Source organism: Oncorhynchus tshawytscha, linkage group LG15, assembly GCF_018296145.1.
Source record: "Oncorhynchus tshawytscha isolate Ot180627B linkage group LG15, Otsh_v2.0, whole genome shotgun sequence".
Classification (NCBI taxonomy): Eukaryota; Metazoa; Chordata; class Actinopteri; order Salmoniformes; family Salmonidae; genus Oncorhynchus; species Oncorhynchus tshawytscha.
The window spans coordinates 22,788,747-22,812,749 of record NC_056443.1 but is presented as its reverse complement, the minus strand read 5'-3'; the positions used below and the strand labels follow the sequence as shown (position 1 = coordinate 22,812,749).

General features: G+C 41.8%; 1 protein-coding gene across 9 annotated transcripts in view; it reads right to left on the bottom strand.

Annotated features, from left to right (window-relative positions):
* Positions 1-1,642: 1,642 nt before the first annotated feature.
* The window catches only part of LOC112214881 (multiple PDZ domain protein), a 66,841-nt gene continuing 44,480 nt past the window's right edge, over positions 1,643-24,003 (bottom strand). For 6 of the 9 annotated variants that reach the window (XM_042298324.1, XM_042298326.1, XM_042298332.1 and 3 more), the window contains 22 exons: positions 21,929-21,982; positions 21,375-21,446; positions 19,657-19,813; positions 17,770-17,966; positions 17,372-17,463; positions 16,263-16,338; positions 15,933-16,013; positions 14,950-15,039; positions 14,122-14,196; positions 12,822-12,987; positions 11,832-11,980; positions 10,827-10,910; positions 9,504-9,697; positions 8,187-8,334; positions 7,761-7,847; positions 7,357-7,459; positions 7,214-7,254; positions 6,882-7,004; positions 3,866-3,970; positions 3,459-3,568; positions 3,119-3,242; positions 1,643-2,859 (listed from right to left, as the gene is read on the bottom strand). In XM_042298324.1, the coding sequence (XP_042154258.1) occupies positions 2,713-2,859; positions 3,119-3,242; positions 3,459-3,568; positions 3,866-3,970; positions 6,882-7,004; positions 7,214-7,254; positions 7,357-7,459; positions 7,761-7,847; positions 8,187-8,334; positions 9,504-9,697; positions 10,827-10,910; positions 11,832-11,980; positions 12,822-12,987; positions 14,122-14,196; positions 14,950-15,039; positions 15,933-16,013; positions 16,263-16,338; positions 17,372-17,463; positions 17,770-17,966; positions 19,657-19,813; positions 21,375-21,446; positions 21,929-21,982 (2,475 nt within the window). In that variant the 3' untranslated portion in view covers positions 1,643-2,712. The remainder of the gene's footprint in view (positions 2,860-3,118; positions 3,243-3,458; positions 3,569-3,865; positions 3,971-6,881; positions 7,005-7,213; positions 7,255-7,356; positions 7,460-7,760; positions 7,848-8,186; positions 8,335-9,503; positions 9,698-10,826; positions 10,911-11,831; positions 11,981-12,821; positions 12,988-14,121; positions 14,197-14,949; positions 15,040-15,932; positions 16,014-16,262; positions 16,339-17,371; positions 17,464-17,769; positions 17,967-19,656; positions 19,814-21,374; positions 21,447-21,928; positions 21,983-24,003) is intronic. The other 3 variants (XM_042298327.1, XM_042298331.1, XM_042298328.1) reach the window with 2 other exon arrangements.

Here is a 24,003-nt window from a genome sequence, read left to right as displayed (position 1 = left end):
AGTCGTAAATATGACATGATGGTGTTAGTGCGCTTTTAAAGTCAGAACAATTCTTCAACATTACATTTTAGCTAACTAGATGAGCGAGCTAACATTGCAGATATCTAAGTTGGCTAATCTGCTAATGTTGAGAATTGGCCAAACCAGCTACATTATGCACATTGTCAAAGTTTGACATTGTTTTATATTTTGGTTGAAAAGGTGTAAGGTCAGTAATGAAACGCCAGAAGTTGTTATTTCCCAGTTGGAACCTCATATTTCTGAATGTCTAACACTTGACGGCAGCATGCGTTCCTTTTTGTGATGCTTTGTTTGTGGTTCTTAGAGTTACAATAACAAAATTGTCCATGAATTGATGGATGACTAAAAAGGAAAGTTTCCCAACCTGAATAGGGGCAATTGGTGGAATGAGCACTTGTTCAGGTTAGGCTTAAATTGTGAAAGGAAACAGGAGATTAAATAGGTCTGGCTGACTTGAGATAGTGGGTTGAGGTCATTCTCCCATGTAATTGTGAATCAGTAACCCCTTAGCTTAGCAATAGCATGACCACGCGCAAACAGACATCCCATTGCGCGATCTACAGTAACAAGCCCAGCCAGAGACATCTTACAAAAGGTTTCACCCTTTCAACCGGTCCGCTTGACTTCCCTTGGTAATTGGACACTTCTGTTTTCTGTAAACCAGCTTAAGAAAAGGATTTCATGTGTAGGAGGACTTCACATGGACCACGTGCTATGCTGTAAATCTAGTCAAACAGTCCACTGGCAACACTGTTTGAATCAACGTTGTTCCCACGTTATGTCATTGAAATTACATTGAACGAACATGGAATATGTGTTGAATTGATGCATGTGCCCAGTCGGATAGCTTTTGCTACCCCCCTCTCAACAAGCTTCATAGAATAACCTAGGGATTAGTCATTAGGAAACCCTCCAAAAAAAATGTAACATTTGTAACATAAAGTGTTTCTTATTTCTTAGCGGCATTTTCTTCTGCGGTGCCTAATGAACACAGCCCAGGATGAAGTCAATTAAGACAAGACTACTTTCTGATGCATGAACCCACTGAGCAAAACCTGGTTGAATCAATGTTGATGACACGTCATTTAAAATTTCAATTTGGTTACATTGAATCAATATGGAAAACTGATTGGATTTGAAAAAAAGTTAACGTGCGGGAATTTCGTATTTTTTTCTCACAGCTTTGAACCGAAATCTTTAGACTTTTTAAAAATTTATTATCTCACGTTGGATTCACGTTAGTTGTCAACAACCAAATGTAAATCAAAACTACACATTGAACTCCTACAAAATTCTGTTTTCATGTACTTTACAATTCTACTTAGATGTGTGGTTTTGAAAATAAATGTATTATTATCTGGCCATACCCATGATTAAGACAGATATATAATCCACAGTTGCGCCGCACATCCTCAAAATAAATATGAAATAAATATGATATATTAGTCAGATGTGAGGGTCTTGTGTCATGCCATGGGCCTCCAATAATAACCCCCATCTGGCTCATTACCAAGTCTCAATAGAATTCACATCAACTGTTAAGAAACCAGTTAGCCACACAACTGAAGAGCCTATGGACTGTGACTTATCCCAACTAGAACACATGAAATCAGTCAATAACTGGGGTTTGAAGGTCAATTTTATTAATTCAGCCTGTGAACTAAATACTGTGCTGGAAATACTAAGTACACATGTACGGTGGGTGACAAGAGTGTGACTGATGCCACGTTGAATAGGGGATCCATTATTGTAAAACTAGAACATGGGGTATCCAGCTAATGCTTGAGATAGATAGGGAGCACCAACTCCTACCAAAAAGTAACTGGGTGTACAGGCTTTTGCTCCAACCCAACACTAACACACTTGATTAGGCTAATCGTGGTCCATATTGAAGAATGTCAACAGTTGATTATGTGAAACAGCTGTGCAAGTGCTAGGTTGGAGTAAAAGCCTGCATACCCAGTAGCTCTCCAGGACCAGGGTTGGAGACCACTGAGCTAGACCATAGAAGTTGGCTGGTTTCACCTATCATATGACAAAGTACGGTCATGACAGAAAAAAAACGATTAATATTTGAACGTTAAAATAGTGTAAAACAAGGCTTCACATCATCATATGCATTAGCAGCAGTGAATGTCTCATACACACTCTCCTTTCCCTGACTGTGACCACGTACACACACTTAGACTTGGTCTATATAACTTCTGACCAAGACACCAAAGATTTCAGACCATGTCCCTTCTGAAAAGGTGCTTTGCATCACAGATAAAACCTTACTCAAATTATTGAAATGTTATTCAAAGAGTCTAGACTTGCTCTGTCTCTTCGCTAGATCCACAGTGACTTCAATATAGAAGTGGACGGACAGCAGTTTACAGTAGCATAAGCCTTAAATAATGGCCCTCATTCTATAGAAATCTTTTCAAGGGCTATTAACCCTAAATATCATAACACTACAGTCCTTGTCCGAGCACAGAAAACTAGAGTATAGATGATCTGAGCCACAGTGTCCAGTGAATACGTCAGTCTACCCGCAGTAGCTTCAAATAATATTGATCACAGTGTTTCTTGCTACAAAACAAGGTTAGCGCTTAGGAACATATGGTAGTGTGTTCACATTTCAGTATATATTTCTTTAGGTGTGTATGTGTGTGTCTACCTCGAGGTATGATTCTTTGTCTATGTGTGCATCTAGGAAAGCACAGTCAGGGTGATTGTTCCTTTGGTCCTCTTCAGAATGCCCACGGCATCCTCGTGGGTGACCCCCTCCAGACTCTGTTCGTTAACAGCCATAATCTGATCCCCTCGCTTCAGATGCCCGTCCTCTGATGCTGCCCCCTGGAGAAAACACACCCACACTTTCAATTACAACTGTTTTAACTATCAATTCAAAAGGAATAGATTTCATTAATCTTCAAATGAGCTTGTAAGAAATATACAAATTTAGCATTATGAAGTGGTTTACCTTCAGTTTTAATGGGAGGTATTCTAACATCAGATATGCACAAGCAAATCCCCTGCAGATCTCAGGTCAGAATACTGACCTGCTTTAGTTAATTATAAAGTATGTTGAGCAAAAAGAGGAGATTTCCCCAACCTTTCCGAACACGGTTTTCACATAAATGGGCAGGTCTCCGTGTGGGCTCCCGAAGCCACCAACGATGCTGAAGCCCAGTCCGTCTGGGCCTCTGTCCAGTGTGATGGTCTTATATTGAGGAGGTCTGTAGGGCGTACAGAAATGTTGTCATTAGATATCTAGATATGAGGAGGCTGGTGGGAGGAGCTCTAGGAGGAAGGGCTCATTCCATTCCAGTCAATACAATGAGCCCGTCCTCCTATAGCATCTCCCAACAGCCTCCTCTGCTAGTTCGCTTCTATTGATGTTTATCTAGCTTTTGTACGGGTTTCACAGGAACAACAGGTGTGTGTGTGCGTACCCCAGGTCATCGTGGAAGATGCTAGTAGCAGTAAGACCTGAGACTGAGAGTCCGGTAGCGGTCTGCTCATGAAAGGGGCCGGTCACTGTGGTATCACTCCCTGCTACCACCTGTTGGGTTTTGTGGTTGCAAGATGAGTGATACGTGAAAAGGTCATTTGGGTGTTTAATCATTCAGTTCATCAGCTCAGTTATTGGCCTTTTACAGGAATTTGTCTCGCATTTTAGTAACGCTGAGATAAAGACAACATTAATCAACATTTGCAGACAACATGACAGCAACCACATCAAACAGACAGACAAGCTACAGATAAGACAGTTATCATTGATGAAGTGGGCATTGTCGCTAAGACCAGTATAAGCTTACTGTAGTTGGGAGAATGACTGAAAGACAAGTATTTCACTGACCTGAAGCCCAACGGTGCCGGTGGCGTTCTTCAGCAGGGTGACGGCCTGGCTGTGGCTCATACCGTCAGTAGCAGTCCCACAGATACTGACGATAATGTCACCGATCTGGAGGTCAAAGAAGTCACGAGGTTCAAATCAAAACTACTGATGTGTACTAAGACAACTAAACAGAGACAAGATCCAACAACACAAATGAGGAAAATGGCCACCTAAATATGATCCCCAATCAGAGAACAATAAACAGCTGATTGGGAACCATATCAGGCCAATATAGACATACAAAAACCCTAGACATACAAAAACTAGAGTACCCACCCTAGTCATACAAAAACTAGAGTACCCACCCTAGTCACCCCCTGACCTAACCAAAAACAGAGATATCTAAGGTCAGGGCGTTTTTCTATATACACTGCTCAAAAAAATAAAGGGAACACTAAAATAACACATCCTAGATCTGAATGAATGAAATATTCTTATTAAATACTTTTTACGTAAACTAAGACGGGCATTGTATTGTATGCCACTTGTTGGAAGGGGTTAGCAGAAAGGAGATAGTGGTCTGTGCTGATTGAGACTAGAGATGCATTACCCCTAATCATTCGGCTTTCAGCCAGGCATCATAAAACAATAGATTCTGGTAATGAAAGTAATACTGACTTAGTTATGATACAATGAGATAACAACTGATAACATTAATTTATGTCATATCTAATGCAAGCGAACCATATGTATCAAAACCTCTGCTTTGTGTCTTGCCTGTTTTAGTTCACCCTGAAGGGATACCAATGTGATTGTTTTCCATTAACGTGTAAAAAGGAAACAAAAACAGCTTCTTAGCAAGGACTGTCTGGGAATGGTCTGAGTGGGCTTTTGAAGGGATACCAACATAGATATTCTATTCAAGACATACACAGGCCCTCTATTCTGTTACATTTTATGGGTAGAGTTAGATATATGGTCCCAGATGGCTTACTGCTTTAGTATTGTCTGCTGCCAGTCTGTATGTGGGGGCTACAATGGTTAGTTTGTCTGTCCTTCTGCAGGAGGCCATAGGCCATCGCTTTCAGCTGTGAAGGCCCTCGAGCCTAATGGGACCAACCTACGTGATGACTTGAAACTGACTAAGGGGAGTATTTAGACTTGAGATAGAATTTTCACCCACATCCCACATTGACGTCACTGAACGATTTATGAAAAAGTCTGAGTTACACACAGAAATCTCAAATCTGAATAGCCCACCACCCCAAGTGAACCAGCCAAAAGTGAAGGGGTAATACACTTAGTTGTAAATATTCTAGAAGTTGACTTAATACTGATGTTTGCATTTGTAGCTTTGGGGAATTTGTATGACCAACATGTCGACATGTTGAAGCTCCTGATTCCATGTGATCTGCGGAGTCTGACTTTCTAAGAGGGTTCTAGAACTCAACCAACAACATAGCCTACATAGCCCTGTCCTGTTTAACTCTTAAGGATCTGTCCTTTTTTCCCCAATTTTCTCCTAAAATGACATGCCCAAATCTAACTGCCTGTAGCTCAGGACCTGAAGCAAGGATATGCATGTTCTTGATACTATTCGAAAGGAAACACTTTGAAGTTTGTGGAAATGTGAAATTAATGTAGGAGAATATAGCACATTAGATCTGGTAAAAGATAATACAAAGAAAACACCAACCGTTTTTTTGTACCATCATCTTTGAAATGTAAGAGAAAGGCCATCATGTATTATTCCAGCCCAGGCGCAATTTAGATTTTGTCCACTAGATGGTAGCAGTGTATTAGCAACATTTTTAACTGATTCAATGAACCATTTTATTTCTGTTCAACATTTTGTTCAAGACTGCCCAAATGTGCCTAATTGGAATATTAATAACTATTCAAGTTCATAACTGTGTACTCTCCTCAAACAATAGCATGGTATTCTTTCACTGTAATAGCTACTGTAAATTGGACAGTGCAGTTAGATGTCACATCTGCTCCTGCAACGCACTCTACTGCTCATCCTGTGTCTCCTTGACCTGCCGCCACTCCCCCAGTACTCTCTCCCTCTCCCTCTTTCTCTCTCTCTCTGTTTGTGTGTGATTGTGTGGGCGGAGACAGGTGTGCTGGAGTCAGAGCTGATCCCCACCAGCTGCAACCTGTTACATAATCAAGACGTCTACAAATACTCAGCCATGCCAATTCCACACTGCCAGATCATAATCTCTGCTCAGTCAGTCTACGGTTCGAGCCGTTTGGATACTATTCAGATCCTGTTGTGCCTGTTTTCCTTGCCTGTTTTTCTCTCCGCTACAGTTCTGCCCACTCTGGTCCCTGTCTCCAGTCCAATGTCTCGTCATCCTGCTACTCTGTCCTGGATTCCCCACTCTATTACTCCCTTGGATTCCCCTCCGGACCTGCTTACCCTGTCTCAACCCCTCTCGCTCCAGCCTCAGCCTCCGCACCTGGTTTCCAGCAACCCGCCCAGCTTACCCTGACCTGCACTACATCTCCCCCCTGTGTTTCAATAAATACCTTGGTTACTTCATCCCAGTCTCCTCGTCTGAGTCTGCTCTTGGGTTCCCCTCTTCCACTCCGCGTAACAATAGATTAACAAAAATTTAAGATTTCTGCCAATATCAGATATGTCTATGTACTGGGAAATGCTCTTGTTACTTACAACATCATGCTAATCGCATTAGCCTATATTAGCCCAACCGTCCCGTGGATGGGACACCGATCCCAAAGAAGTGAATAACTTTTCAAGTTCTGTGCACTCTGTGCACTCTGCTCAAACAATAGCATGGTATTATTTCACTGTAATAGCTACTGTAAATTGGACAGTGCAGTTAGATTAACAATAATTTAAGCTTTCTGCCCATATAAGATATGTCTATGTCCTTGGAAATGTTCTTGTTACTTACAACCTCATGCTAATCGCATTAGCGCACATTAGCTCAACTGTCCCGTGGGTGGGACACCGATCTGTAGAGATCCTTATTAACAGGACCCTACAGCTGCTGCTGTACCAACCTACCTTGAGTTTGTGTGTCTGGACAACAAGACTAGTAGGGTTTATCATGGCGATGAAGATGGGCACATCACCCAGGGGACTGCCCACTCCACCCGCAATACTGATGCCCAAGGAATCAGTGGGGCCCTATGAGGAAAGTCAACCAATTACACAAAGTACTTCAAAATCCCTATAACCACAAAGTGTAAGTTACCACCCTAAAGACAAATAAAACACATATAGGAACAGTAGTGAAAAACCAGTACAATCCATATGTTGCATATCTTAATACAAGGACAAGCTAAAAACTGTTTTGTTTTTCCAAATAATGATGAATATTATAAAAGAACACTGACCTTAGTGAATTCAACACTTCTGATCTCCTGGTGGTCCAGTGCTGTGCAAACAACAACAGTAAACAGCTTAAATGAATCAAGACAAATTAATCAAGCCAGCTTCAGTTTTCCAATCCACTACACGTTAACTGAAAATGTCTTACACTCCTGATGTGTGTGTTGTAAGCTGTCACAGTCCACTTGGAGGCTTCCAGAAGAGGCTGACAGAGACTGAGGGGTCACCTTGCAGCTGCCTGTTTCACTCATCTACCCAAATACAAGGGAAGAGAAACTTAAAAATTAATGGCATAAGTTTCTTTCCTTCTTTTCATTTTGGGACTAAGGACTACCAATAGGACATGGAGGCAGTAGAAGAACTGGGGTGTATTCAGTGAGCTGAAATCATCAGAGTTTCAGATAGAATTTCAATGAATAGAGCTGACAGGGTGTCCCTATTCTACATGGGTCATATCTGTTAGATGCATTTCTATCTGAACATGCTGTAATGTTGCCCCCTAAACAGTCCCCAGCATATAATTAAGGTCCAGAAAACAAAATGGCAGCTTACCTGACTGTTCTGTGAGAACCTCCTCTCAGAGTGGAAGGGCCCGGCTTTAAATCTGCCCACCTCCATCACTATGGGTCCCACACCACACTGTGAACACAAACATGTAAACACATAAAATGTTTTTTAAACTAAACAAACCATTAAATAACAGATGCTAGTGACGTATTCTACACCAACCGGTCAACCGGTGGGAAAAGAGCCAAAACAACACACTTTAACAAATTCCCCAATACATAAATTATTAACAATTTGTAACTTAATATGAGACAACAAACACATTGAACCAAGCCTGGCCCCAGATCTGTTTGTGCTTTATAGCCAAACCTGTGGTAATGTATATGTATCTAGCAAGATGGCAAAAATAGATCTGGGACCAGGCTTAATTTGACCCAGATGGGACTTCCCATGGTTTCTATATCGGCTCACCTTCAGCAGCTCGGCCACTAACTCCTGGGTGGCATTTCTGACGTCCTCCTTGTTGACGGACAGGATCTGGTCTCCCTGCATCAGCCTCCCGTCACTCTCCACCACGCCCCCTTTCACTATGTCGGACACAAACACCCCTGTGTCGTTCCTGTTGGGGATAGAAACATCATCATATGAGTGAACCAGGGTTTATGTTATGTTAGTGTGAGTGCTTGGTGTCTCTGTGAATGTGTCTGTCATTTGTGTGTGAGCATTTTGTAGTTAGGGTTAGATAGATACAAGATCAAATCAAATGATGTACTTTGAAGTGTCATAATTGTTTGTGTCGTCACAAAATGTTGTATTTAACTAATAGGCTGTGGAAATAATTGTCCTCTCTGAGGAAAATAAGGTATCTATCTATCTATCTATCTATCTATCTATCTATCTATCTATCTATCTATCTATCTATCTATCTATCTATCTATCTATCTATCTATCTATCTATCTATCTATCTATCTATCTATCTATCTATCTATCTATCTATCTATCTATCTATCTATCTATCGATCTATCGATCTATCGCCACCTGCTGTAGTTGGTTGACATCCATTTTGTTTTACCCCAGTAAGAGGCATGGCGGTTCAGGATCTGTAGGTTAAAGTAAAGCGGGGTCCAAAGCAGCATAGAATGACCCAAATACACTGAAGGCAATCCCGGGTAAAAAGCCAGGGTATCAGGCTTGGTATATGTTGGGCTTGTCTATCTACTAGGGCAAGGGCTGGGTATCTTTGGGAATTTGTTCTGTTCCGATACCCGTTCCAGTTATGACTCTTATATTCGGTACCGGTTGGAGAATGTTTCCTTTTTCGATCCATATGCTGAATGAAAAACACATTTAAATCTTGAAATGCCTAATGTGGTTTTCGAGCACCTAGTCAATTCACTGACCGATGTCAATCACTGAGTTAGGAAAGGTCAAACACATTGAACCCTGCTGCTTAACAACCTGTGGCCTACACGCACATGCACACACACACACACACACACACACACAGCTCTAGTGAGTCTAATAGGGGATTAGTAAATCTCTGATGGGTTGTGTAATGATTCGACATCCTAAATACTTGAGGGGACCTCCATCCTAGTAAAAGAAAGCTTATCTCCAACATCCTTACAGACATTCATTTTAGGACATCCATTATTTACGATGTACATTTTAGGACATCCTTGTTAGCGGTGCACATTTTAAGACCTCCTTTTTGCGGGGTACATTTCAGGAAATCCCATAAATGTTTTCAGTCAAACGTCCCTAGAAGACGTATAGGTTCTAGTACCTTCTCCCCACGATACTGAGGCCCAGGCCCTGGCCGGGCTTCTTGTTCAGCTCCACGGTGAAGGCATCCCACAGGTCCTCCTCCTTGTACTGAGCCTCGTCCCTGTAAACACTGAGACGCACCCGCTGAGGGGTCTGGCGCAGCACGTTGATAGCTTCATCATGAGTGGCGACGCGCAGGTCAATGCCATTCACCTGTGGAGGGAGGGAGGGAGGGAGGGAGGGAGGGAGGAGATGAAAGAGGAAGGGATATATATATATATATAGAGAGAGAGAGAGAGAGAGAGAGAGAGAGAGAGAGAGAGAGAGAGAGAGAGAGAGAGAGAGAGAGAGGAAAATAAATCACACGTCAATCCATTTAACACGTCAATCCATTTAAAAATGTTGCAGCAAGAGTACAATCAATAGCATTTGATATTGTTCCTATGTATATAAACACTGTAGACTGAAACACATTGACAAACACGAATATTGGTGAAGGATGTGAATAGCGTGACATACACAGTCAACAGCTAGCATGAGGGTAGGTCTATACATTTTGAAAACCTTGTCTGGTAATAACACCATAAGGTACTTAGCTTAGAGCTGAGAACCGCAACCTATTCTAAGGGTCCATATCAAGGTGAAATAGCCCCATTAGCGCTAGCATAGCCATAGCAGACTGAAATGGGTCACTAATGACATTGGTTCTGCTTGAACCACAGAATGGGTGGCCACTCTTTCACTTTTCCCCCTGACCCTATCATGAGCAGTATGAATACTACGGCTTGGCTGGTGGCCCAAAGTGAATTACTGAGAGGGGGGGGGGTAATTAAGTCATAAGGGTGTGTGTGTGTTTGCGTGCATTGAAAGGGGTTGACTGAGCTACCATGACTAACTGCCCCAGTCACACCCCTAGTCTCCATAACAAAGCAAAGGGCAAAGGGGTGGCTGTCAGAGAGTTAAGCTGGCTTTTAAGATGTCATTCTATATATCATGCTATCTACACATGCTGACTGGTCAATTTGAGATGTTATATATGATTCAAGTGAAATTGCAAAGTTCTTCTTTAGACTATGAACCAAATCCTTAGATTCTTAAGATTCACGTACGTATTGCAACACAATATTATACCAGAGAGTGAAATATGTGCCTTTATCTCAAGTCAGGATTGGGTTCTCCTATCTGATATTGTCCATCACACGGGATTGCTGAAGATGTACGGGCCTGGCCAAATAGTCTCAGAGTAGGAGTGCTGATCTAGGATCTGTTTAGCCTTTTATGTCATAATGAGATTACAGCGAGGGGGGGGGTCTGATCCTAAATGATGAACGCGTTCCAATACCTCCAGGATCTGGTCCCCAGCCCAAAGTCTCCCATCCTTGGAGGCAGCTCCGTCCTCATAGACCTCGTGAATGATGATGGTCCCCTGGAGAAAGAGAAGCAAAAGAAAGAAGAGTATGAGAGAGGCGAAGAAACAAGTGACGAAATCGGAGAGGTGTGTGGTTGGAGGGAAGGAGAAATAGAAGACAGAGGGAGGAGGGATGAACGAAGATTAAATTGAGAGAAGTTGTCAGATAGAGAGAGAGAGAAATGAAGATAATATAATGACAAGACAAAGGAGTTCAGGAATACATGAGAGGCAGAGTGGAACAGGTTGGCATTAGCTGGAGTCTGTGTATGTGGGAGGTGGGTCATTCTCAGGTCAATGGTCACATTCCAGGCCTGGATATTGTCTCCTGTGGCTGAGGCTAGACAAATGGATATTCCTCAGGCCTGGCTGAGCAAACAGAATGGAGGGGAGAGAGGAGCAGCGGTGTGTCTGTGTGTGTGTGTGTGTGTGTGTGTGTGTGTGTGTGTCTGTGTGACAGACTGCATCACTTCCTAAATTCCTTTGCCATTCCACTGCCTCCACAGCTATTTCCGCCCGGGATACTATTAGCAGCTCTAATAGCACAGGAACCAAACTTTCAACTTTGTGTCATTATTTAAGTAGTAGTGGGTCTTCTCCTAATGTTAGTGGCTGAACTTGGGACTAATTGTTTCTTATGTATTTTTATAAAATATAGAATTGGACAAAAACACATTGTAAATTCTGATTTAAAACTCCAGATAAAACTATGTATATATGTAAAACTATGTAAAACTAACCCATATTCTTTGTCAGTATCTGTGAATTTGCAGTCTGATAATTGAGATCCAACAACCGTTCTGTCATAGATTACTCAGAAATACAAGTTCAGATATTATTCTATAACACGTGTGGACACTTCAAAAGCCCACAGTCATATCCACAGTCATCACAGAGCTGGTTTGATGAAAAGTTCCTTGGTCGTGGTCTTTGGCCTACCAGTAGAGTGTCACAGCCCCCCACGATGCTGAGGCCCAGGCCTGTGCGACCCTTGGAGATGTCTATGGTGGTCTCACAGCCGGGGATGATGGGACAGGTCACAGGGTCAGAGGAAGCCAGAGTGCCAGGAGTGGATGAGCGACTAGAGCCTGATGAGAGAGAGTGGGAAATTGAGATGAAAGGATCAAATTCATATATTAATTCTAGCCTGGTCCCAGATCTGTGTGTGCTTTTAGCCAACTCCTCTGATTATTATTGGCATGCAATTATACACCCCAATGACAAAAATATTGGCTAAAGCCATTCAATGCCAGGCTGAAGTCAGACTAAAATCTCTTCCGACACTGTTGACAAGGTATACAGTGCATTCAGAAAGTATTCAGACCCCTTCACTTTTTTCACATTTTGTTATGTTACAGCCTTATTCTATTAAATAAATCGTTTCCCCCCCCTCTACACACAATAGCCCATAAAGACAAAGCAAAAACCTTTTTTTTATTTTATTGAAAAACAACAACATTTTAGCACATAAAAAAAAAAAATGAAATATGAAATTTACTGTATAAGGTATATTTAGGTAATATTGCTCTTTGGAGTTTGGCTGGGTTTGTGTATAAGCACTTTGTGATAACTATTGATGTAAAAAGGGCTTTACTAATACATTTGAGTGATTGAATATTATATATTTTTAATACTGTACCTGGTTTATTCTCCATGATGTAAATCAACAGAAACAGTATTGACTAACAATCACAGACGTGATTTCTATACCAAGTGATTGGTATTGAAGTTGGGGGCACTTGCCCTATAAGCATATAACTCTGCTCTATCTAACTGATTGAATCATACTTCTTTCAGATTTTGTGTTATAACTAGCTCCAATATGTAAGTGTAAAACATCCTCAGTTAGGTTGTTTATGCTTAATAAACCCAATTGCTAATGATCTATCACATTTCCTCCTGACAACACATGACAAGCGGTTTACTTACTCCTGATTGGCTCTGACTCAGACTGGCCCAGGGTAGCCATGGAGATTCTATGAATGCTGGCTAGGCTGGTTGCCTTACCAGTACAGTGAGGGAGAAGGGGCGATGACTTGTCTGTGCAGATAGTCAATTTCACTGAGCTTTTGGACTTCTTCAGTAAAGAGTGGACCTGAAATGTAGGAAAAAAACATGAATAGAAAAAAAAGTGCTATCTAGAACCTAAAAGCATTATTCAGCTGTCCCCATAGTAGAACCCTTTGGAGAACCCATTTTGGTTCCAGGTAGAACCCCTTTGGGCTCCAAGTATAACCCTTTTCACAGAAGGTTCTACTTTCGAACCCAATAGGGTTCTACATGGAACCAAAAAGAGTTCTACCTGGAACCAAAATGGCTTATCCTAATGGGGACAGCCGAAGAACCATTTTGGAACACTTTTTCTAAGAGTGTAGTCCCCAACAGATGGTCTATGTACGGGATAATAAACGAAGGGCTATGCGTTCTATGGAAAATAATGAACGACGTGAAAGGTGTGTTCGACGACGCGCTAGCGGAGTGGAACTGACCTTTCACGGAGTTGCATTATTTTTCAGAGAATGCATAGAGCCCCGAGTTGATTATCCCTTTTATACCAAGGCTATAATTGACCACATTTGAAATGTGTTAATTTGTTCAACATCCACTGAAGTAGCTAGCAAGTTGCCGTGGTAACCAAACAAACAGACTTGCTAGTTTAGCTAATCAAATCATCAGCCCTAGCTTGCTATTATGAAAATTGTAAAAATGAACTAATAGTCATTGAATTCTACATTAAATTATACAGTGGGGCAAAAAAGTATTTAGTCAGCCACCAATTGTGCAAGTTCTCCCACTTAAAAAGATGAGAGAGGCCTGTAATTTTCATCATAGGTACACTTCAACTATGACTTTTTTGCCCCACTGTATACCGGGTGGTTTGAGCCATGAATGCTGATTGTCTGACAACCATGGTATATCAGACAGTATACCACGGGTATGACAAAACATTTATTTTTACTGCTCTAATTACATTGGCAACCAGTTTATAATAGCAATAAGGTACCTTGGGAGTTTGTGCTATATGGTCCATATACCACGGCCAAGGGCTGCGTCCAGGCACTCCGCGTTGCGTCGTGCTTAAGAACAGCCGCTATCCGTGGTATATTGGCCATATACCACACCTCCTCAGGCCGTATTACTTAACTAACACTCAGCAAGATAATCATCTAATATACATTAACCCTGGAATAGGGTGTGGGTCTAAAATGGCTGCAGAGGCAGCTCTTACCCTGTCCACAGTGTAGCCCATCACTGGCTTATCCTCCACAGCCAGGAGTTTATCTCCAGATTTGATGCTGCCGTCCTGCATAGAGAAATACAGGACTGGTGTTAGAGAATGTTTTCCAATGTGTAATATGTGGGCAACCAATTAGCATAACATGTAGGATTGTCCAATACGATTTTCTGTAGACTACTGTTCTTTAAAACTAGTCATGGACCACTACTCTGCCCTACCAAGCAAACAGGCAGTAACTGCTCATAGCGTGGAACTGAGAAATATGCCTTTTATTTACCTTGGTCTCACAGTAACTTTATGCAGTTACAGCTAACATGACCCCCATTTTCTCCAAAACACATTACAATAGAGGCAGGATACTAGTCCACATGATTAAGCATGTTTTTAATGTAGCAAAAATGACATTGACTCATTTTTGATCAAATGAGCAGTTACTGCCTTTTTGCTTGATAGGGCAGGTAGTACAGGGTGTACAGGCTTTTGTTCCAACCCAGCCTTTTATTGATTCAACTAATCAAGGTCCTAATGAGCAGTTGATTAGTTATTTATATTTTTGCAGACGCTCTTATCCAGAGCAACTTACAGTAGATTCAATTTCAAATTGTTATCTTCCATACTGGTCCCACATGGGAACTGAACCCATGACCCTGGCGTTTGCAAATGCCATGTTCTACCAACCGAGTCACATGTGACCAGTAATATTAGGTGGTTTTGCGCTGGGCTGGAACAAAACCCTGCTCCCTTTGTGGGTCCCCCAGAACACTTCGATAGAGAATCCTTCTTTGAATCAGAAGAGTAAGAAACAGTAGAGTGACATACCTTTCCTGCTGGTCCTTTTTCAGTTATACTCTGAATCACAAGCCCATCCTTGGTGTCCTCACTGAAAGTGATGCCGAATCCACCCTCCTCCTAGAGTTAAACGGTGATAATGTATTTGAATTGTACTCAATAGCTCCCTGTCAACCATAATTATAGGCACAGTGAATCACAATTGAAAACATAATTGTGCACATGAAATGTGCATGACGACACATTAAACATGAACATAGCGATCAGAAACAACACAGGTTTGTTTTCTAAATTGTGAGGCATTTTGGAGCATCATGGTTCTACCGGCATCAAAGACTCTAAAGAAACAGGGAGGTACCATCTGAACTTGACTAATACGAAACACTTGTTTACATTTTCTATGGCAAAATGTTTTGGTACGATGTGCCGTAATGAACACTATCCAGCTTCCCTCAGCATCTTGATCTTTTGTTCCTGGAGTGCGAGAGGAAGTTACAGGGAAGTACGTGTCTGGTATGTGCCCCTACCAGATGTTACCTTCATACCTTGATCCTCTAATAGACCATGTGGATAGATAGCTAGGCTGAGACTCCCATCCAGGTGTTTGGCTTGTCAAAAGACCCATTAATTTAGAATAGGTTCACATCCCCCGCTCTTATTTTTTCTTTCTCTGTCTGTCTATCCTGCTCTTTCTCAGTTGCTGTCGTTCCTCGATCATTTGCTTCCTCCTCTCTCTGTCTCTCTGATAATAGACTATCCAATTAGAATAGGCCCATTTTCTACACTCTCTCATTCTCTCTCTCTTTTACCAGCCTATTAAACTAGAATAGGCTATTTCGACTCCCCTCCCTCTCTCTCTTTCTCTCACTATGGTTCTCTCTACTTCCCTTTGTTTTATGACCTCATCAATAAAACCTTTTCCTGAAAGGTCTGAGGTTATATAAATCATAGCAGCACGGGAGCTTCTCCAGGTAACATATAGCAGAGCAGCATGGGAGTCTTGAGTGTCTCACCTTCAGCAGAATGACGTGCTGCACATATTTGAACATGTCGAAATCGATCGCCGAGGGTGCAATGGAAGAACATGTTTCCAGCTGTGAGAAAATGAATAATAAAGAGATTGAAAGAGTAGAATATATGAGTGTATTTTTAGTCATTGAGCTGCCTCACACTGTAAGGTATTTTATATGCATGTGTGTATGCGTGTGGCATGTGTGTGTGAGCATGTGTGTGTGTGTGTGTGTGTGTGTGTGTGTGTGTCAGCGTGCATGCCCGCATGTGTGTGTATGTACTATGCCTTTGTGTGCACATGCCTGCCTGCCTGTGTGTGTGTGTGTGTTTACCTCTGTCTGGGGCTCCAGTGTGTCTCCATGCTCCCTCACTGGTCCCACAGCCATCTGGTTGAGAGCATCTGTGTTCCTGCCCACCAGTCATAACTCAAAGTAAATCACCAATCAGAGGAGATCACACCCAGCTTTCTGCCTGTCTGATACTTATAGCTCATATGAATCACAGAGCCTGTGCCCCAAACGGCATCCCTTCCCCTATACAGTGCACTACTTCTTGTCTTAAATGGTTGGACTTTAAAAAATTATGGAAATTTGTTCCAAAGTATTCCTACGCATAATAGAGAGATATATGTGACCGTATGAAATGATTATGTTTAAATCAAATAGTCTATCTGCTTGGGCTTCTTGCGGTCAATTTGCAGTTGACTAATTATTTCTAACTGTGTTCCGGCCCCCTGATCATCCGCTCAAGAAAAAAAATAGGCCCGCGGCTGAATCTAGTTGATGATCCCTGATGTAGGGAATATTGAGTCAATTGGGACGCAGGCTGAGTCTGTAAACCACACAAGTCTAATTGAGGCTATCAGGTGAGTTAAGTAGTGTGTGTTCCTGCCCGTAAGTCGAGAATCCCTTATTTTGGTCTGATTCATTTGGGCCTGTCTATGTGTGATAACTAGCTGGGTTTTCACGGATCCTGACTGATAGTAACACAGGTAATAGAAGAAGACATCTTGGAGTATTGAGATGCCCCTTGTGTCTTCCCTGATATCAGTTTACATCAGTCCTTTGTAACACCACAGCTCCCTCTACTGGGCTTTATATGGTGACGCATTAGACTTGAACTAGTCCTTTGCTATTGAAGGGGCTCAGCCACAACAGTGTTTTCCAACTCCAGTCCTCCACTACCCCTAACAGCAAACACCTGAATCAACTTATTGAGGGCTTGATGATTGGTTGACAAGTTGAATCAGGTGAGTTTGTCCTAGGCTACAACAAAAATGTGTATGGTTGGAGGTACTGGATGACTGTAGTTGGGAAACACTGAGCTACAGTATATATACATTTTTATCCTTGTTAACACTTGGTAAAGATACTTGAAACAATACTTGGTTGGGGGATGGAGATAAGTACTTGGGATATCCCTGTTTCTTCAAATACACCACCTGATGAATATGATCTTGACCTTCGATGGGGCACTTTTAATGATGGAGGAGGCATTCTGGTGACTCCGCCCATACAGAATCTGCCCGTTGATCTGATAGGGTGCAGAAATGTACTTATTACTACTGTCTTCATAGCACTTTATTCAATTGAATTCGATGCAATACTATTCAATTCCGCAACTGTCATTAAATTTGCTTGCTTCCTGCAAACCTCAGATAATATAGTCGAGACTAAAACTCAACGCAGATCTCAAATCAGAGAGGAGAATCTAAATCAAGTCATATTTGTCTGATTCAGACCATACAACACAGTAATAACCACTGGGCATCAACTCCTTGTTAAGGAGCACCCATCTAAAGCATCTGTGACCACTAAGTTACTAATACAAGCCCCTCACCTCCAACAGTTCATCCCCGACCACAACGCGACCGTCTTTGCCGGCGGCTCCACTGGGGTCGATCCCGACCACAAACACGCTCATGCGGGAGCGGTCACGGTTGCCAGCCAGGCTAAGGCCCAGGCCAGTCTTCCCCTTCTCCAGCTCAATCATGTGGAGAAGCCCTGGGAGGCTGTCGTACCTCTGACTGATGTTCTCTGTAGAGAACAGTAGATAGATTGAAATGGGTTGAAACACTGACAAATCATACTGATGGACGTGTATACAGTGGAGGGCTTGACTACAACCTGTGTGTGTTGTATAATTATAATTCACATGTGAAATGATTGAATAGAGCCACATACAGCTATAATGGATAGATTTCTATGTATTTTATAGTATAGTTTTAAGCTGGATTTAAGCTGGCTTTTCTTGACTTACTACACTCACAACCCGAACATAAGAAGAATGTGACAGAGAAGTCATGAATGGGAATCAAACAAAAGGATTCAAAGCACAAGGATAACGTCAAATGCAAAGTCATAATCAATACAACATCTCACAAGAGTCAAATTCTTCTATTACACTCCCTGACTGACAGGCCTCTCTCTCTCTCTATCTCTCATCTATGTTGTTCTGGGCTGTATGCCTAAATGCTCCTGTACTAATCTCCCTGACTCAACTCTCCAGTCTCCACCTCATTAATCGGATCACCACAGGACACACACACACACACACACACACACACACACACACACACACACACACACACACACACACACACACACACACACACACACACACACACACACACACACACACCACACACCCAGGGGCCCAGGAGGGACTACACTGCCTGTAATCAGAAGAGCCTGAGGCCCCATCCAGAAACAACCCCTTTCCCTACCCCCTAGGCTAGGGGTATTCAACTCTTACCCTACAAGGTCCGGAGCCTACTGCTTTTCTGTTCTACCTGATAAATAATTGCACCCACCTGGTGTCGCAGGTCTAAATCAGTGCCTGGTTAGAGGGGAAGAATGAAAAAAAAAAAACACAGTGGGACTGGCCCAAAGCACTTCATTTTGAATAACTGGATAGGTATAATATCACTGTGCTAGTCTAGTTCACTTGCCTTGGGATCCTAGTAGCAAGACTTACATTGAACTCCATTCCACATCAAGTAACTCATGCAAGCACATTATGGAACAGAGGGGACTGTGAAGAGAATCTGTTGTAAATGTAATGTAATGTTGTTTTTTATTGTATATAATTGGCTTAATTGTGCTGGACCCTGGGAAGAGTAGCTGCTGCCTTGGCAGTAACTAATGGGCATCCATAATAAATAAAAATAAAAATACTTAGCTCTTGAAGTGGACTGAAATTGGTACCGGTGTGTTCCGGCCCAATTCAAGCACTGGCAAGACCATGATAGCAATGTGGAGGCCCTCTAGTGGCCACTAGGTCCTAGCACATGGGAGCAGGCAAGCCAAAAGGGAAATATCTGAATCCATTGCATAGTCTAGAAACAAACCCTACTTCCTACCCACTGTTCAGTGGATATTTGTGTAAATCTGAAAGGAGTATAAATATGGTAGTAGCTGCACATTGACCTCTTAAGAATTTGTTGGACTTTCCCCTATCAAATCTATCCAGTTCTCCACAAGTGTCTAGGGAGTAGGGGCTAGGGGTTGGGTCTCTGGACTGGGCCCATGGGCTTATTCATTGTGTAATGATCACTAACAGCAATGTGAGAACCCAGATAACATAACTTGGGTTAGCCAACTTCGGTCCCTTCATTAAGGGGGCAGTTGCCCTTAATGGTCAGTCAGTCCCCCTCCATAATGGCCATGGTTAGGATTAAGAGGAAAGGCAAACTGTTCCTAGATCTGTTCATAGAGTCACACTCACTCCATCTGTAGCCAAACTTATCCTCCTCTTCTGTCTGGGACGGTCTGTCAGGAATCTCTGTCAGAGTATCCGTGTCTGTCTCTCCAACGTGGGGAACCACAGGAAGAGAGAGGTGAGGAGTGGTGGACAAAGTCTTTCCCGCTTCCCGCTTTGGCGGCTGCCACATCACAGAAGTATCAGGAAAATAGATTTGTTGTGTGGCAAAAAGGCAGATAACAATCGCTTAGTTTCAACATAGCAGGTGTAGCTGACTACAACCTAAATCTGTATTGTTAAATTCAGTCGGTAAAGTAAGTTTTAGTCACTCGTGTGCAGATGGACACTTGAAAATGATATTACGCTACTTTTTAGGGATTCTTTTTTGTTTATGCCTAAACAAGGAATGCTTGTTGTAAGCAAAGTCATAAGCAGTGTATTTATAGATTACTTCAATATTCAAGACTGAGTTTAATAACAAATGTTCCTTACTGATAGAATTCAATCCAATCATTGTATATAAACATACCCTCTTAAAACTGACTGTCCTACCGATCCTTGACTTCAGCGATGTAATTTACAAAATAGCCTCCAACACTCTACTCAGCAAATTGGATGTAGTCTATCACAGTGCCATCCGTTTTGTCACCAACGCCCCACATACCACCCACCACTGCAACCTGTATGCTCTCATTGGCTGGCCCTCGCTTCATATTCGTCACCAAACCCACTTGCTCCAGGTCATCTATAAGTCTTTGCTAGGTAAATCCCCGCCTTATCTCAGCTCACTGGCCACCATAGCAGCACCCACCCGTAGCACGCGCTCCAGCAGGTATATTTCACTGGTCACCCCCAAAGCCAACTCCTACTTTGGCCGCCTTTCCTTCCAGTTCTCTGCTGCCAATGACTGGAATGAACTGCAAAAATCACTGAAACTGGAGACTTAAATCTCCTTCACTAACTTTACGCATCAGCTATCAGAGCAGCTTACCGATCATTGCACCTGTACATAGCCCATCTGTAAATAGCCCACCCGACTACCTCATCCCCATATTGTTATTTTTTTTTTTGCTCCTTTGCACCCCAGTATCTCTACTTGCACATTCGTCTTCTGCACATCTATCACTCCAGTGTTTAATTGCTAAATTGTCATTATTTCGCCACTATGGCCTATTTATTGCCTTACCTCCCTAATCTTACTACATTTGCACACACTGTATATAGACTTTTCTATTGTGTTATTGACTGTACGTTTGTTTATGTGTAACTCTGCGTTTTTTGTGTTGAACTGCTTTGCTCTATCTTGGCCAGGTCGCAGTTGTAAATGAAAACTTGTTCTCAACTGGCCTACCCGGTTAAATAAAGGTGAAATAAATAAAAATACAAATCTGATAATGGATACAAAAGAAAACAATGGATTATTTTGATCAATTTAGTTAAATTCAAATGCATTTTGATTCCGAATCAAACCATTGCATATTTTGGGGATGAATTTGGCAATTTCAATTTCCACATTTTGCAAAAAGATCCAAAATTCTGAAATTTGTATCGATGCTATCTGTAAACATCAAAAGGCAAAAAAGAAAAAGGATTCAAACAGGTTTAGTGAAAAGATGCTAGGACAGCATGCATGTATGTAAGGGCTGTCCAGTATGTGTCTCCACATATATTCCATAACACAACCGTACGAGCATACATGGAAATAGAAGGTGAAAAGCACGACAACACAAAGACCCACAAACCTTAAACGGAGTAGGAGTGAAAGGGTTAGTTGGGGAGAGGCGTAGGAATAGTCTACTGTGACACTCAACCTCCTACAAAGAACAGAGAATAGTCAGTGACTTTCTAGGACAGCATCATAGGGAAACTAAAGGCAGAAACTTCACTCCACTGCTATGATGGAGAGTATGAGTGAAGTGCTAGGTCTACTAAAAATCCTAATTTTATGAGCTAAATATGATTCGTTATTGCGGACTAAAACTGGATAACTGAAGGGTCATGTGTATGCAATCACACATTCACTCGTTGTGATGGGACCTGAACTTTAAAAGTACGATGAACAAAAAAATGTTTCCCAAAGCCCTGCGTAAATTTGGTTTGAGACTTCTACGACAATACAACGTCAAGTTACAGGCATTACCTAAGTTTAAAAGACCGTCGCCCAAACACTTTCAAGTACAGTACTTGAGCAGTGCTTGTTTGCTTGCTCCGAGCTAAATCCAGAGCACCTCAAGTATTTGAAATGATTTGACATATGTATTTGATGCAGGTTTGAAGGTTGCATAGAGACACTAACCTTGTCACTATTGCGCCGCGCCACTCTCTCCTCGTTGGTGTCCGTGGTTGAGGACTGTTATGTACAAGAGAGACGGAGACATGAAAAATACACCATTAGGCATTGTCATCAAATTACATATCAGCAAAGGTTGAACTTACAATGGTGAGACACCATCCTGTATTTAAATTGGTGAGGCTTGCATGGTAAATGTCTAAAATGTATAGAATGTACATTCAGTAAAGTAAAAGAATCCATATACACTACCGGTCAATGTTTAAGAAAACCTACTCATTCAAGGTTTTTTCTTTATTTTTTCTATTTTCTACAATGTAGAATAATAGTGAAGTCATTAAAACTATGAAATAACACATATGGAATCATGTAGTGACCAAAACAAGTATTAAATATTAAATATATTTTGATTTGTTTTAGATTCTTCAAATAGCGACCCTTTGCCTTGATGACAGCTTTGCACACGCTTGGCATTCTCTTAACCAGCTTCATGAGGTAGTCACCTGGAATGCATTTGAATTAAAAGGTGTGCCTTCTTAAAATTTCATTTGTGGAATTTCTTTCCTTCTTAATGCGTTTGAGCCAATCAGCTGTGTTGTGACAAGGGTAGGAGTGTTATACAGAAGATAGCCCTATTTGGTAAAAGACTAAGTCCATTTCATGGCAAGATCAGCTCAAATAAGCAAAGAGAAACGACAGTCCATCATTACTTTAAGACATGAAGGTCAGTCAATACGAAAAATTTCAAGAACTTTGAATGTTTCTCCATGTGCAGTCGCAAAAACCATCAAACGCTATGATGAAACTAGCTCTCATGAGGACCGCCACAGGAATGGAAGACCCAGAGTTACCTCTGTGGCAGAGGATAAGTTCATTAAATTTACCAGCCTTAGAAATTGCAGCCCAAATAAATGCTTCACAGAGTTCAAGTAACAGACACATCTCAACATCAACTGTTCAGAGGAGACTGTGTGAATCAGGCCTGCATGGTGGAATTGCTGCAAAGAAACCACTACTAAAGAAAACCAATAAGAAATAGAGACTTGCTTGGGCCAGGAAACACGAGCAATGGACATTAGACCAGTGGAAATTTGTCCTTTGGTCTGGAGTCCAAATTTGAGATTTTTGGTTCCAACAGCCGTGTCCTTGTGAGACGTGGTGTGGGTGAACGGATGATCTCTGCATGTGTATTTCCCACCGTAAAGCATGGAGGAGGAGGTGTTATGGTGTGGGGGTGCTTTGCTGGTGACACTGTCTGTGATTTATTTAGAACTCAAGGCACACTTAATCAGAATTGCTAACACAGAACTCAGCAGCGATACGACTTCCCATCTGGTCTGGGCTTAGTGGAACTATCATTTGTTTTTCAACAGGACAATGACCCAACACACCTCCGGGCCGTGTAAGGGCTATTTGACCAAGAAGGAGAGTGATGGAGTGCTGCATCAGATGACCTGGCCTCCACAATCCCCTGACCTCAACCAAACTGAGATGGTTTGGGATGAGTTGGACCGCAGACAGAAGGAAAAGCAGCCAACAAGTGCTCAGCATGTGTCGGAACTCCTTCAAGACTGTTGGAAAAGCATTCCAGGTGAAGCTGGTTGAGAGAATGCCAAGAGTGTGCAAAGCTGTCATCAAGGCAAAGGGTGGCTATTTGAAGAATCTGAAATATAAAATATATTTGTATTTGTTTAACACTTTTTTGGTTACTACATGATTCCATATGTGTTATTTCGTAGTTTTGATGTCTTCACTATTATTCTACAATGTAGAAAATAGAAAAAAAATTAAGAAAAACCCTTGAATGAGTAGGTGTTCTAAAACTTTTAACCGGTAGTGTATATTAAAAACATTTGTTTGAATATAACAAAAAAATAGTAGCCTGAGCAAAATATCAGTGTTTTTTTTCTTCATGAGTTGTGATTGTATAAGCTTGGCTACACTAGAGTATTGATTACCCTTTGTCAGAGTAGTTACTGTACACGTTACACATAGGGAAAACTAAAATGATGCGTCCAGTGAGGTAGGCAGGCCGGTGATCGATATTCCACCCAAGCCTGACCACCTCTCAACCAGGAGCT